The 12,730-nt window shown below is 41.4% G+C and overlaps 1 protein-coding gene across 8 annotated transcripts in view; it reads right to left on the bottom strand.

Moving 5' to 3' along the window:
• USP6NL (USP6 N-terminal like) overlaps positions 1–12,730 on the bottom strand; it is a 122,452-nt gene that overhangs the window by 87,129 nt on the left and 22,593 nt on the right. Inside the window, exon 1 of one of the 8 annotated variants that reach the window (XM_027639642.1) lies at positions 11,954–12,607. The exons of 6 other annotated variants lie outside the window; for them this stretch is intronic. In XM_027639642.1, the coding sequence (XP_027495443.1) occupies positions 11,954–12,026 (73 nt within the window). In that variant the 5' untranslated portion in view covers positions 12,027–12,607. Of the gene's footprint in view, positions 1–11,953; positions 12,608–12,730 lie in introns of those variants that run through there. One more of the 8 variants, XM_027639644.1, reaches the window with a different exon arrangement.

Genomic DNA, 12,730 nt, shown 5'->3' with positions numbered 1-12,730 from the left:
GTTTTCATGTTACAGCAGCTTTGTAACATTTTTGTATTAAAATAAATTATTTCCAAATATGAATCTGTAAGTTTGGGGGGTTTTTTTTAGTTTTTAATTGGAAACAACTGTTTTCCTGCTAACCAGAAGTCTGTGAACTCAACTGATGAAAGCTGCATGACAGATAAAAAGCAGGCAAAAATAGGTTGGAGACGAGAAATACAAAATAATGCAGAAAAGTTGTTTTAAATTAAAAAGTAATCAGAAATTGCCTAGAAAGGCAGCTTAGTTGAATAAACAAAGGTCAAACCAAATCACTATTAAATAACAATTCTACAGCAACAGGAATCATTCAGATACATCAAATAAATGTTGTGTCCCCCTCATCCACCTGCCCCCTGCAACCACCTCACATTCAAGTGTATTCCCATTAACCCTAATTCAATTCTCTTTTCTCCAAGCTTCTCCTATCGTGCCATTTCTGTAGATAGGATGCAAGAGAGAGATATGTTGAGGTTTCCAAATGGTAGCAATGACTTTAGTAGTTTTAACACTTACCACCTAAAATTGCCGAAAAAATCCACTGTCATACCAATAAATAGTGTTTCAAAACCAATTAATAAACACCGGTAGCTGAAAAATGTTAAGAAGCTTATTAAATGTTTAACTGGTTTTTTAGCACAGATTTTATCCAGTAGTATATTAAGAGAGCATAAAGGAAAATGTAGGAGGACGTCACTCAGACATCCAGTCCTGGATTTACAGCTCTTGTCACTGCTCTTTGCCTCCAGCTCTGCTGGGAGTTACTGCTGTGGGCAGGGCTGGTAAACAGGATCCTGGGAGTGCCCTGAAACCCAGCAGGGGAAAAGGCAAACTGCTGAATGCACTCCCACTGCCATCCCAACATCCCCAGCAGTTCAGGGGAACTGGGACTGGGGAGAACCCAGAGGAACACAGGCCTGCAAAGTTGCTCTCTGCCCACATCCTCAGCGTTGCTGTAGTGAGTTGATCCTTATCCAGGTGCCCACCAAGCTGCTCTCACTCTTCCTCCTCAACAGGACAGAGGGGAAAAGAAAAGCTCATGGATCAAAATAGACAGGGAGTTCACTTACCAATCACCCTCATGAGCAAAACAGACTTGGCTTGGGGAAATTAATTTATTGGTAGCTAAAAATAGTATAGGATGGGGAGAAACACAGCATTCTTCCCAGGCTCAACTTCATTCCTTTGGTCCCAATCCTTCTGTGTTCTCCCCACCCTGGCACAGGGGGATGGGGAATGGGACTTGCAGTCAGTCCATAGCAACTGGTCTTTGCTGCTCCTTCCTCCTCACACTCTTCCCCTGCTCCAGCATGGGGTCCCTCCCACAGGACAAAGTCCTTCACAGACTGTTCCAGTGTGGGCCCTTCCCACCAGCTGCTGTTCCTGCCAGCAAACCTGCTCCTGTGTGGGCTCCTCTCCGGGGACCAGGAGCTGCTCCAGCATGGGCTCTCCACAGGCTGCAGCTCCCTCCAGGGCACATCCATCTGCTCAGCAGGGGGGCTCTCCACAGGCTCCTGGGGGATCTCTGCTCCCTCCATGTTCTGCAGGGGGACAGCTGCCTCACCATGGTCTTCTCCAAAGGCTGCCAAAGAATCTCTGCTCTGGGGCCTGAAGCACCTCCTCCTCCTCCTTCACTGACCTTGGGGTCTGCACAGTTGATTCGCACACATTTTTCTCATTCTCCTCTCTCACAACTGCTGCGCTGTGGTTTTTATCCTTGCTTAAATATCTTATCCCAGGAGGTGCCACCAGCTTCACTGATGAGCTCAGCTTTGGCCAAGGATGGGTCTGTTTTGGAGTAGGTTGGATCTGGCTGTGTCCAGCACAGGAGACAGCCCCTGACCTGTTCTGACACAGGCCACGTCTGCAGCCCTGGCTACCAAAACCTTGCCATGGAAGCCCAATACAGGGGCCAGACAGAGTCCTTCCCATTAATTCAGCATTTAATCTCGAGAGGCAGAGCATATACAAACCCAGCTCATAAATGTCAGTCTTCAATACATTCATGCATAATCTCTTGGTCCCCTTTCTGCCCCTGACATATCAACCCTACCAGAAATTCCACTTATTCCCAAGAAAAGCCTATATTCTATCCAATGTCCAGATCAAAAATCTGGGGTAAAAGACTGCTGATGTCCATTGCAATTCTCTAAACAGCATTTTAGTCTAAATTGGAAGAGCGCTTTGGAGCAAAGCTCCAGATCATCTCTCTTTACTGTTCTCCAGTTTGTGCTGGGAAGTGACTTGGAAGTAGGCAAAACTGGAATCCTTCCAGGTTCAGCTATCTGTGAGACACGCTCCTACCTCCAAGTTATGTTGTGCCCAAAGGTTTGAGCTAGACCTGGAAGAACTGCCCAAACACAGAGGGATGTTGGACTCCCAGCTTTCCTCTGTCCTACAGTGCCACACTCCTTGGCACACATCTCCCTGTGTGAAAGGCACAGCCTGGGCCTCAGTGCAGTTGTCCTTTGATTTGTGTTAAATGTGTTTGCTCATTCTTCCCTTCAGAGCTTATCTACACTATTTATAGAATGGCTTTACATTCTTATTAGTTACCAGACAATGATTTTTAATACATGTTCCATCACTACAAATAGTCTTCTGTGAAGCTTTACACATTATGTAAAACAGGCAATTATCACTGCACAGATTAGAAGGTCATTCCAACGCCTATAAACTAAATAGTAATGGGAATTGGAGTCTGTGTAGCTTATTTTCTCTTTCATCTACAGATTTGGCAAGCTCTAGAGTAGCACTCATCCCACATATTTTAAAACCTAACTAGGGTACTAATTTACAGCAGAAAATTGACAAAAACATTTTTATTGATCTGTGTGTGTCTGACTTGTGCAGGGTGTGCTCCACACCACAGTCTGAACACAACATTTTCTTTTACCCAGTGATGTGACATAGTGGCTTCAAGACTTGGTGCAGCTGCAGCATAGATGGGGAAATTTTGCAAAACGTGTTAAAGTCCTTTCAATGTACAGCTGTCGTCAGAAAAAGGAAAGGATTAGTCAGGTTTTTTTCTTTATAGAAGGAGAAAAATAAGGACACAGAGCAACGGTGCAGCCATTTATCCACCACACAGCAAAGTGCAACGCCTGAGCTCAGCAGTAAAGAGCACACTGGGGAGCCCTGGAAGCATCCCAGAAACACCCAGCACTTGAAAATGATGAAGAATTGTTCCACTAATCCAAACAACGTGACTTTAAATGAAACAGAAAATATTTCTCTAGGAAAGATCAGAGCATATTCAAGTTACTGAAGTCCCTTCATTAGCACAAACAGTATTTCCTTTTCTATCAGCAAGAGGAAGTCTCAGATCAAGGCAACTTCTCACATTCCAGTTGAGACCTGTGAACTGCACTATAACCATGTCCTTCAGACTATTGCTGTTTTCCACTCAAAAATGAGGTTTAGCAACAAAAGCTGCACTTGCATTCTGTGATGGGAATCAGTGAACCAAAATTATTAAAAATTAGAAATTTGAAGGATCTATTTCAAAAAACAAGCCTGAAACTTAGCCTTAACCTCTGCAAGATACTCCTGACTCATGGGAGATAAAAAATGGTTTGGAGAGTGCCTTTAGTCAAAATATTTTGGGGGAAAAACTAGCACATAGTATAGACCAGCAGATATGGTGAAACCTGCCTATCCACAGTTGTGTTCCCCTCCAAATGTTTGCACATTCGTCTTGCCTGGTATATTAGCTAAATCTCAAAAGAAAAATGTCTCATCTAAAAACAAGGAAAAGAAAAAACCAACCATTTCCCCCCCCTTCAGTTTCCAGGGAATAAAAATATTTGCCAGTCAATAAATGCAGAAAGTTTTGTGCAATCTGATTTACCCACAGCTCACAGGCCTTTGCCACTTGCTTCTGGAAAAACAAAGGGCAGAAAGGTTCCATTTGAACATTCCACATTTGGATAGGACTGGTGCCTGCACTGGTGGAAGGAGAGGAAGGCACAGCCATCACTTACACCACTACAACAGGAATGCTGAGAAAAAGACATTTGATTTTTAGACTCTTAAGCAGAAACCTATTTTTCAATGATGAATTAATCCAAGAGGAAATCAAGAGATTTCTTTTCATTCCAGTCCCACTTACACTTCATTAATATCTGCATTACACTATAATAGTCCCAAAAAGGCTGCTAATGTGCCACAGGAATGGAGCATCTGGATTGTGATAACGTGCTGAAAGCACAACAGTGCCATACAAAAAAACCAAACCAAACAAACAACAAAACCAACCACCACACACACAGAGGGAAGGGAGGGAGAAATATCAACTACTGCACACAACTTTCACTGAGTCAGCTGTGTGAACCAAGATCATACCTGGCTTTAAAGCTACAAAACCCCCAAAAGTCTTCCCAGGAGCTGAGGCCACTCAGGCCAGACCCATTTTACACCACAGCCCACATGCACACATGGCAGGTTCCAAGACTGACATCCCTTCATCACCACAGCCCTGACACTGGTTTTGGGCTCTTCTCCCAGACAGAAGTGTCTGCAGTCAAGTGTCTGCACATCTATTTCCTTTTCTTTGTTTCAGTGTGTTGCTATGTAATAATGCTACAGAAAACAACAGTAGGAAAAAAAAAAAACCCTGTATCACCTGGGACATGATGCAGAAGGTAGTAGGATTTGTTCCTTGAGGAAATCATTCCCACCAAGGACCTGCCCCCTCCAGGTACAGCTAAAAATGCTTCGTTAGCTGCTTTATTAGCAAAGAGACAGCAGCAGTCTCAGGCATCTGTGTACTTATTTTCTCATTTCCACCAAGAATTTAATTAACTGACATGAATTAAGTTTTCTGTTTGATCTGGAATTTGGTTCAAATTAACATTTTTATGGATAGTTTAATACTAATGCTGACAGATAATTTCCTTTAGAAGAAACTGCCTGGACTTACAACCAGAAGGATGAAACAGGGGAATCTAATCCACCGAGAAACCAATATTTTTATTTGCTGTTAGACAGGATTAACTAAAAAACTTGGCTGTGTTAGCTGATTGGAGAAGTCTGGATGTTTTCCTTACAAGCTATACCAAAAGATCTAGAAGCTCAACAGGACAAAACTGCTTGGAGAAGCCAGCTAAGATATCCAGGGAAGTTGTGAAATGCCAACATACACCAAAGCACTGTGGTCACCCAAGTGACCCACTTGGTCTAAGTTACCCAAGTGCTGTAATTCTCTGTTGTAGACAATGTCCAGCTGGGACCCTGTCACTTGGAAATATTCATCACATTTTAAGTAATTGAAAACAAACATACAAACTTATTAGCATTTATCTCCACACTCTTGCTTAATCCTATCCAGTCCAATTTAACAAGCAAAACCATCACCTTTTCAAGTTGTATTAAATAAATTTCGTGCAAGCTTCACAACTTCACAACCAAAACACAGAGACTAGCATTCAAATTTAACATTAAATTCCAAATTTCATAAGTATGAGGATAAAATACTGGAAACTTAACAATTTAAGGCATAAAAAAAAAAAATCAGATGATCCCTCATTCCTTAAATGTGCACATCTCAAAGGCACAAGTTTTTCTTAAAGAAAAGGAATGTACTTTGTTGTGTCAAATAACAACAGCATTACACTTTGAGGGTCAACAAGAATTGCCATCACAATTGCCATCTCACCAAAATCTAAGGCAGAAAAATATGTGCACCTGAACTACAAAAATGCAAGACAAGGAATGAGGTCTGTTTTTCTAGGTCCTTCAGACAGAGCTTCTTGGCCTTTTCCCAAAAGTCTCCAAACCAAAACTACAGTGTCTGGGCTGTCAGCTGCAAAATTCACACAGTGAAGAAGTACAAGAGCTGCTACAGAAGGAAAGGCACAGGACAAAACATCTTTTTGCCACGTTCAGATCTGGCTCAATTGCAAACACAGTGGGCAAATGCCTCGGGCAAAACAGGATCCTTGTCTGGGCTGCAGTCACTGAAACCAGAAAGCCAAATCTGCTCATCCACCAGCTCAAGGTCAAAACCATGGAACCATTAACCTTCTCAAATGTTCAGCAAAAACTTGAATTAATCCCTAACTGTCCTCTTCTTTCAAGGAACCCAATAAAGTCACCTTGCTTCCACCCAGCTGCCAGGTTCCTCCTGCTGTGGTGAAACCAGGCCGGGGTTTGCAGATCACTTTTACTTTACATTTGACCGTCCTTGCACCAACTGAAAACAACAACAACTACAGGGCATGTTTACAGGAAAAAAAAAAAAAAAGACAACACAAAAAATCCCACACCACACACAGCAAGTCAGATCAGCTTCATGGATGCAGACACAGCTGAGCAGATTTATACCAAAATGAATTTCTGTCCCATCTAGCAGAAACATCACTGTGAACCTGTTGTGCTTTTCCCTGCACTGTTCCTTACTCTTCTTTTTCAAAACTGTTACAGGAGTATTTTATGTTAAGCTCCCACATTTCCCAGGTGCTACAAGTAAGAAAGCTAAAATGGTATTCCAAGATTATTGAGAATATTACACTTGACGATTCACAGGTTTAGGGTCACACCTTCCCAAAAAACCCCAACACTTATTGGAATAACAAATCATGGTCTGAAACTGGAGATGAGTTGCCTTTGCTGTGCTTACCTGCTTGTAACTGCCTCATTTCAGGTGACTGACATTGTTGCATAAAAGGAGAACATGCAGTACTTCATTTTCCTGTAGTTCCCCTATAGCTAAAAGAATTCAAGCTGTCTGTATTAATTTTGTTATGCCACAGATCAATTCCCAAGATACAACATCTACGTACTCTGTTAAATGATGCCACCTACCTAATAACCAAATAAACAGGCACTTCAGTAAGTCGTTAACAGCTACATATGGCAAAGCAGCACCACGACCTTTCCTAATCACTGCAGCTGCCGTCACACAAATGAGGAAAATAAAATTTCAAAGAAAGTAAAAAAGGCAATAAAATGTCAGGATAAGAAATGCAACAGAGAAGCCACAATGTGTGTCCACCCCATGAAAGGTATTAACTACTTAAAGTGAGAGAGAGCAAACGCCAGCCACAGAAGTAAGAATATTTTAGGTAAAAACGCTCCCCTGTGTGTCCAGTTTCACAGGGATCCAACTGTGTTATTACTTGCTCGTGTCTGGATCATCCTGAGGTGAATCCCTCACACTCCTGCAGAAGGAAGTCCCAGCAGCACTTCCCAGCAGCATGAGCACCACTGAAGGAAAGCTGTCCCCATGGATTCACTCACATCCTACTGCTGGCTCCTCCTTGGAGCTGACAGAAACCTTTGTGGAACTGCAGCAGCAACTGCATCAGTTGATCAGGATTCTGGGAACTCAACAAGAACCAGAAGCACAGCTTCCCAACCCAAATCACCACATGGCTACACAAAGGCTTGTGAAGCTCTGGGGGGATTTGAACTGGGATGAGGAGCCAAAGTGAGCAGCAGAACCAGGCAGGAGGAGTCATTTCTGCTGGCATTAATTATTGGTGAAAACACAGCTGAAACTTGAATACAAATGTCAGAAGAACCTGTTGAAACACAGTTAAATTCTGTCCCATTGGTAGAAACTGAGCCATGGTAAATAATGAATTGAAGCTGTACATGTACTGAGGAGCTGCAGAATACAATACATTATCTTGCCTGCTGTGGGCAGAATTTCATTTTAAATGGAAAAAAGAACCCAACTTCCCTGCTTGCAGCCCACTGAAGAACTTGTTAATTTTTATTAACCTGGCTCTTCTGTCCAGGCTACCTTTAAGAAAAGTAATTTGGGGACAGGTCTAGAAAAACTTTTACTTCTAATCCAGCTTTTATCAGTTCAAATACTCCACATACTCCACTCCACTGGATTTTAACAGTATTATATGAAGAAATGAAAAAGAAATTCAGGTAACCCTGGAACCTCCCATAAAAGGCAAATTCTCAGCCTCCTGAGCAAGAGCTTGTAACAAACAGAAAAATTAAGAGACTGAAGAGAGTTTCTGACATAGTTGCCTCAAGAGAAAGCATTTGATTATACCTTTCCTCTACTTTCACCCAAGGGAACAAGAAAATACCAAGGCTGCTTGATGTGGGGCCTTTATTTTATTTTCTCCATCTTGCAATTAATCAACTTAGTCCATGCCAAAAGAAATAAGCCAAAAAAGACTCTCCATTTCTTGGCAAGTCTAAGTCCAAAACCCAGGGTTCCACCACCATGAATCCAGGCAGTAACTTCCCAAGTGGGAACTGCATCAGCAACTGGATTTGTTAATCCAGATCATCTATTGCTGGAGAGTTAAAACCTGGTTATCCTTGGCTGGCCCTACCCTCACACACCTCGTAGGCCCAAGTACTGCAGTGACCAAACGTGTGCCTCCTCTTGCAATCCATAAAAAAAGTACCAAGCCAAAGGCTTCTCTACAGGCATCTTTCTCTCACATTGAAACACTGCATCCCTTTTTATTTCTGTGATTTCAATTTAGTTATCCCATCTGGCAGAAGTATTTTAATACAACATCTCTTTTTATATCCTAACATCGAGGTGATGTTGCCAATTAAGTTCTGCTGTGACCATCTGTAAGAGGAGGGAGGGAGGAAAGAAATAAATATGAGTATTTCTTAAATTTTAAACAACTTGGATTTCAACCAGGATTTTAGGGATGAAAAAAAGAAAATAAATAATAGATTTGTGCTCTCCATGGGCTTCTCTAGGAGAAGTAACATTGGAACTATTTTTTAAAATTCAGAAAAGGTTTCAGCTCCTGTAGAATGTCTGGCTTTGAATTAGAATGCTTATCAAGAGAATTTTATACTGGCATGAGTTAGAATTTTATCCAAAGAAGACAGATTTTCATAATTCATTAAAAGAAATTCAAGTATTATGAAATAAAATAATGGCAACCTCTTCAAAATTTCTTTACGACTTCATGTTCACCTTCAGACTTAGAGCATGTAAAGTGTTACCCCTTTGACAATAAATGCACTAGAGGCATCTTTTAAACTGACCTGGTATTATCTAAATATGGTAAGGTCTGGGTTTCCAAAAAACAAAACCCATAAAAAGCAGACAAAAACCTCTACACTGTCAGCTTCGCTGCAATTGGAAGACTATGGAACACAGTTATAGGGCCCTTTTTCCTTAAAGTTCAAACAATTCAGTTTTTAAACAGCAGAAGATTAAAAAGCAGGATGGAAAAGTGAGACATTCTAAACTCACTGTTTAGCTCCCTGCACTTGTATCACTGAGGAAGACCCCGAAGCTACCAAAGGATTTTCTGTTGTCAGCCTCAACAGCCAAAGAGTGAAGACAAAACCAGCACCACAGGACTTGCACTGGGAGATGAGGTGGCCACTCATGCTCACACTGCCTCACTCTTTGCAGGATTTAGTCTTGTAAACCACCTATTTATCACCCTCTTACGATACAGAAAATTAAATTTAATTTAACTGGTGGCAGAGGTCATGGCCACAATGAAAAAAACTCTGGCCTGTAAAAAGGAAAATTAGACTCGGCATGTCTGGCAGGCTGCTCAATTATCCCATTAAATCCACATTTTAATCCATGAAATGTTAGTAATGGGCTCTTTTAAACTGCATTTTGCAGAAATTTCTTCTGCAGGGATTGAATTTTCTTCTCCACAGTAGCTCTTCTTACCACAGACCCTATAACAAGCTTCTGGTGTGTCAAATGATGGATGCAAAGAGACACTCTCTTGGCTCTTCACCCTGTTTCTAGGTCTCAGCCTGAAAATATATCTTGGGAAAACTGGAGGCCAGAGGAATCCCTTCCCCCACAACCTTATATACTATTTATAAAAACAGTTATGTGCTTAGGACATCCAGTCTTAAAAAAGAAGTTTTAAACTTGGTACTGCATATTAAACACACAATCAATACATTGTGTTCCTTTGCAACATTCGTCTCCCAACAAACTGATCAACACTTTTTTAAAGGGGAAGAAGAGGATGCACCTGAGGAGTGGGAGTTTAAACCTTCACTGTTTAGTAACTGCGGTTTGAAAGCTCATTGGCAAACACCCCCCACGCCATCCCCCACATCTCAGTGGATTCACCTGCATTCACAGGGGGCTCCCCAGCAACTCCTCCTCTACAAACACATTTTTCCATTTACTGAAAACAATGAGAATGAGTCACTTGTGCAGAATACAGCCCTTCACGTACAACAGATGCCTGATGTTGCATGCTGTGAAGCAAAAAAATAATAATGCCTACTCAAATTACAGTGTTCATCACACAAGTCTGGCAGCATTTTGCATCTTTTGTAAATGTTTTCTTGGGAATGTTTGAATTTTTTTAATGTTAAGATCTTAACACTGCTTGTCAAAATGCACTACCCAGTCCTGTAAGAGCTGACATCTAATTAGCTCAGATAGTCACAGCTTGAGAATAACACCCAAACAATGACCCAAAATTAATGTCTTTTAACAAGGGAGTAAAACAAAGGGAGAGAAAAAAACCTGAAAGCTTTAGAACTGAGAAAACGAGCGTTTCCTCGTGTTTTTCAAGGCTTTCCCTTCCAATTCTATTGCATCTGTTCCTATAAATAATATCAAAAAAATAAAGAATACTCATCTTTTCAACCCAGTTCTTACAGTACTCCTACAAAAAACACTTCCTGACTGGGGAGCTACCTGGAGAACAGACAAGCAGAACTCCTGCCCCTTCATTCCTCTCTGGAACCAGTGGAGTGGAAGCACAAATCAAAAACTGAACAGTGAACAGCACTGAAGTGGAGTAATTCCCTGTGATGAAATTATACAACTGTTGGGGGGATGTTCAACCAATCACTGCAAAATCTAAGGAAGTAATTAGGAAGTTTGCCCTTTTTTTTTCCAGAACAAGAAGGTAACAGCTGAGCCCAGTTCTACCTTTTGTCTCCTTACAGAGGTGTTTCATTAACTGACTCATTAAAATTACAAGAGCCTGATGTTATTAGAGGAGTGATTTAAAATAAAGGTACTTGCCTTTAGCCACACATTACATGTAAGGGCAGAACAGAACAGTGACACTGTAACAGGCAGACACAGATGCTGTAGATCCTAAATTATTCATGAACTATTCAATACAAAAAAAAAAAAGTGGCCCTAGAAAATTAATTTTAGCAAGAAAGGAATGAAATTTTTAAGACATCTCTACAAATTATTTAGTTCCTCTATGAGCCATATATTCAGCAGTTGCAAATGATTAAGATGTAAAAGTACAAAAGAAAGAAGGGTTTAATCAGTTCCTAATTAGATAAGTGTGCCAGATACCACAAAGGATGGCACTACTTTAGCAAAATAAAAAGTGTTCAACACACTGAAGTAAACAAGAACAGCATTTACCATCGATTCATTTCAAGCAGTAATTGAGTATTTCTAGTAATGTTTTGTACACTTGCAGGAGGCATTTCAGATTTTGAAGTTAGTTCTAATCTAGAAATAATCTAATTGTAAAACCTAACCAGCAGTGCAGCTGTGTCCTTCCAGTCTCTCATTTCCATAAGCACTACAGAAGCCTATTTTTGCTCTTATTCTCATTTAGAGCATTAAGACTCTAAAAACTGTTCTGATGGGATTACACGGAATACAGTTGCTATTTTCACAACCTGAGCTCTCCAGACAACAAACATGTTTTTACCACAAAAAAAAAAAAAAAAAAAAGGAAAAGATCTTCAGAACAACAGCAACAGCAGCAGCAGTCACAGATGCTGACAAACTCAATCTTCACATAACGAACGTCGCCAGGATTCTCTTTGGGAAAGCTGCAGTTGCAGAAACGATAATCATTAGGCTTAATATAGTTCTAAGCCAAATTATGGCAGCTGTACATGCCACAACAAAGAGCATTTTTAAGTGCCAAGTACACAGTTAATTTAACTACAAGCAAACTCCAGAATATTTCTGATTCACAGCAAATTGCTCAGAGCACTGAATACATCCCAGTGCTGCTCTTACCTTTCTTAGCAGCATCTGTTCTCCGTCTTGCTGGCGACACCAGATCCTTTACGATCTGTAGCACTTGAATCATTGCTCGGCAGCAAGATCAAAGGGCCTGGGTGCCCCTCTAGAATTCCAACAGGTTTCATTACTACACCTGATTACATGGCTGTCCTCAGCATGCCCAAGCAAAACTGATGCAGGAACAACTCGTCCACCTTCACAGGAAGATTTCTGCCTGACGACTCTACAGGCTGGGGTGATGGATTTAAAGTGACTTCAGCACAAGGAGGCAAGAAAATGCCAGCAGTCCTGAATGTGTTTCTACAGAGCATTTTAAAATGATTTACCACAGAGAACGCATAGTGATGCCTCTAAATAAAGTTTAAAGTAATAAAGTAATTACGCCACAAAGTAGCTACAGAAAAAAAAAAAAAAACAACCACTTGCAGTGACTGCTGACAGATGCAGCTCCCCTGGGCTCAGTAAGTAAGAAGTGGCTGCATCCTCCTTTCGAGTCTGTCTCAATTCAGGGAATCCCACGTAATGCTCAAGGAAAGACTCCGGTGCAGCGCTGAGCCAACGTCAGACCCACCAACAGGACTGAAATCAAATCCAGCCTGTGAAAACTCCACCAGGCACAAGCCAGCTCCTGCTAGAAACAGGCATTGAGTTCCTTCTCTCCCCCCTTGAGCACAAACCTCTGACACCCCTGTACGTGATGGGAATTCTCGCACACCGGGAGGCTGGAAATCCTGGGAGCGTTTCAGACGTTCTCTCTCCCACCACCAGAGG

The sequence above is a fragment of the Corapipo altera genome, unplaced genomic scaffold (genome assembly GCF_003945725.1).
Source record: "Corapipo altera isolate COAL_440 unplaced genomic scaffold, ASM394572v1 1b, whole genome shotgun sequence".
NCBI lineage: Eukaryota > Metazoa > Chordata > Aves > Passeriformes > Pipridae > Corapipo > Corapipo altera.
This window is presented reverse-complemented; position numbering and strand designations above follow the sequence as displayed.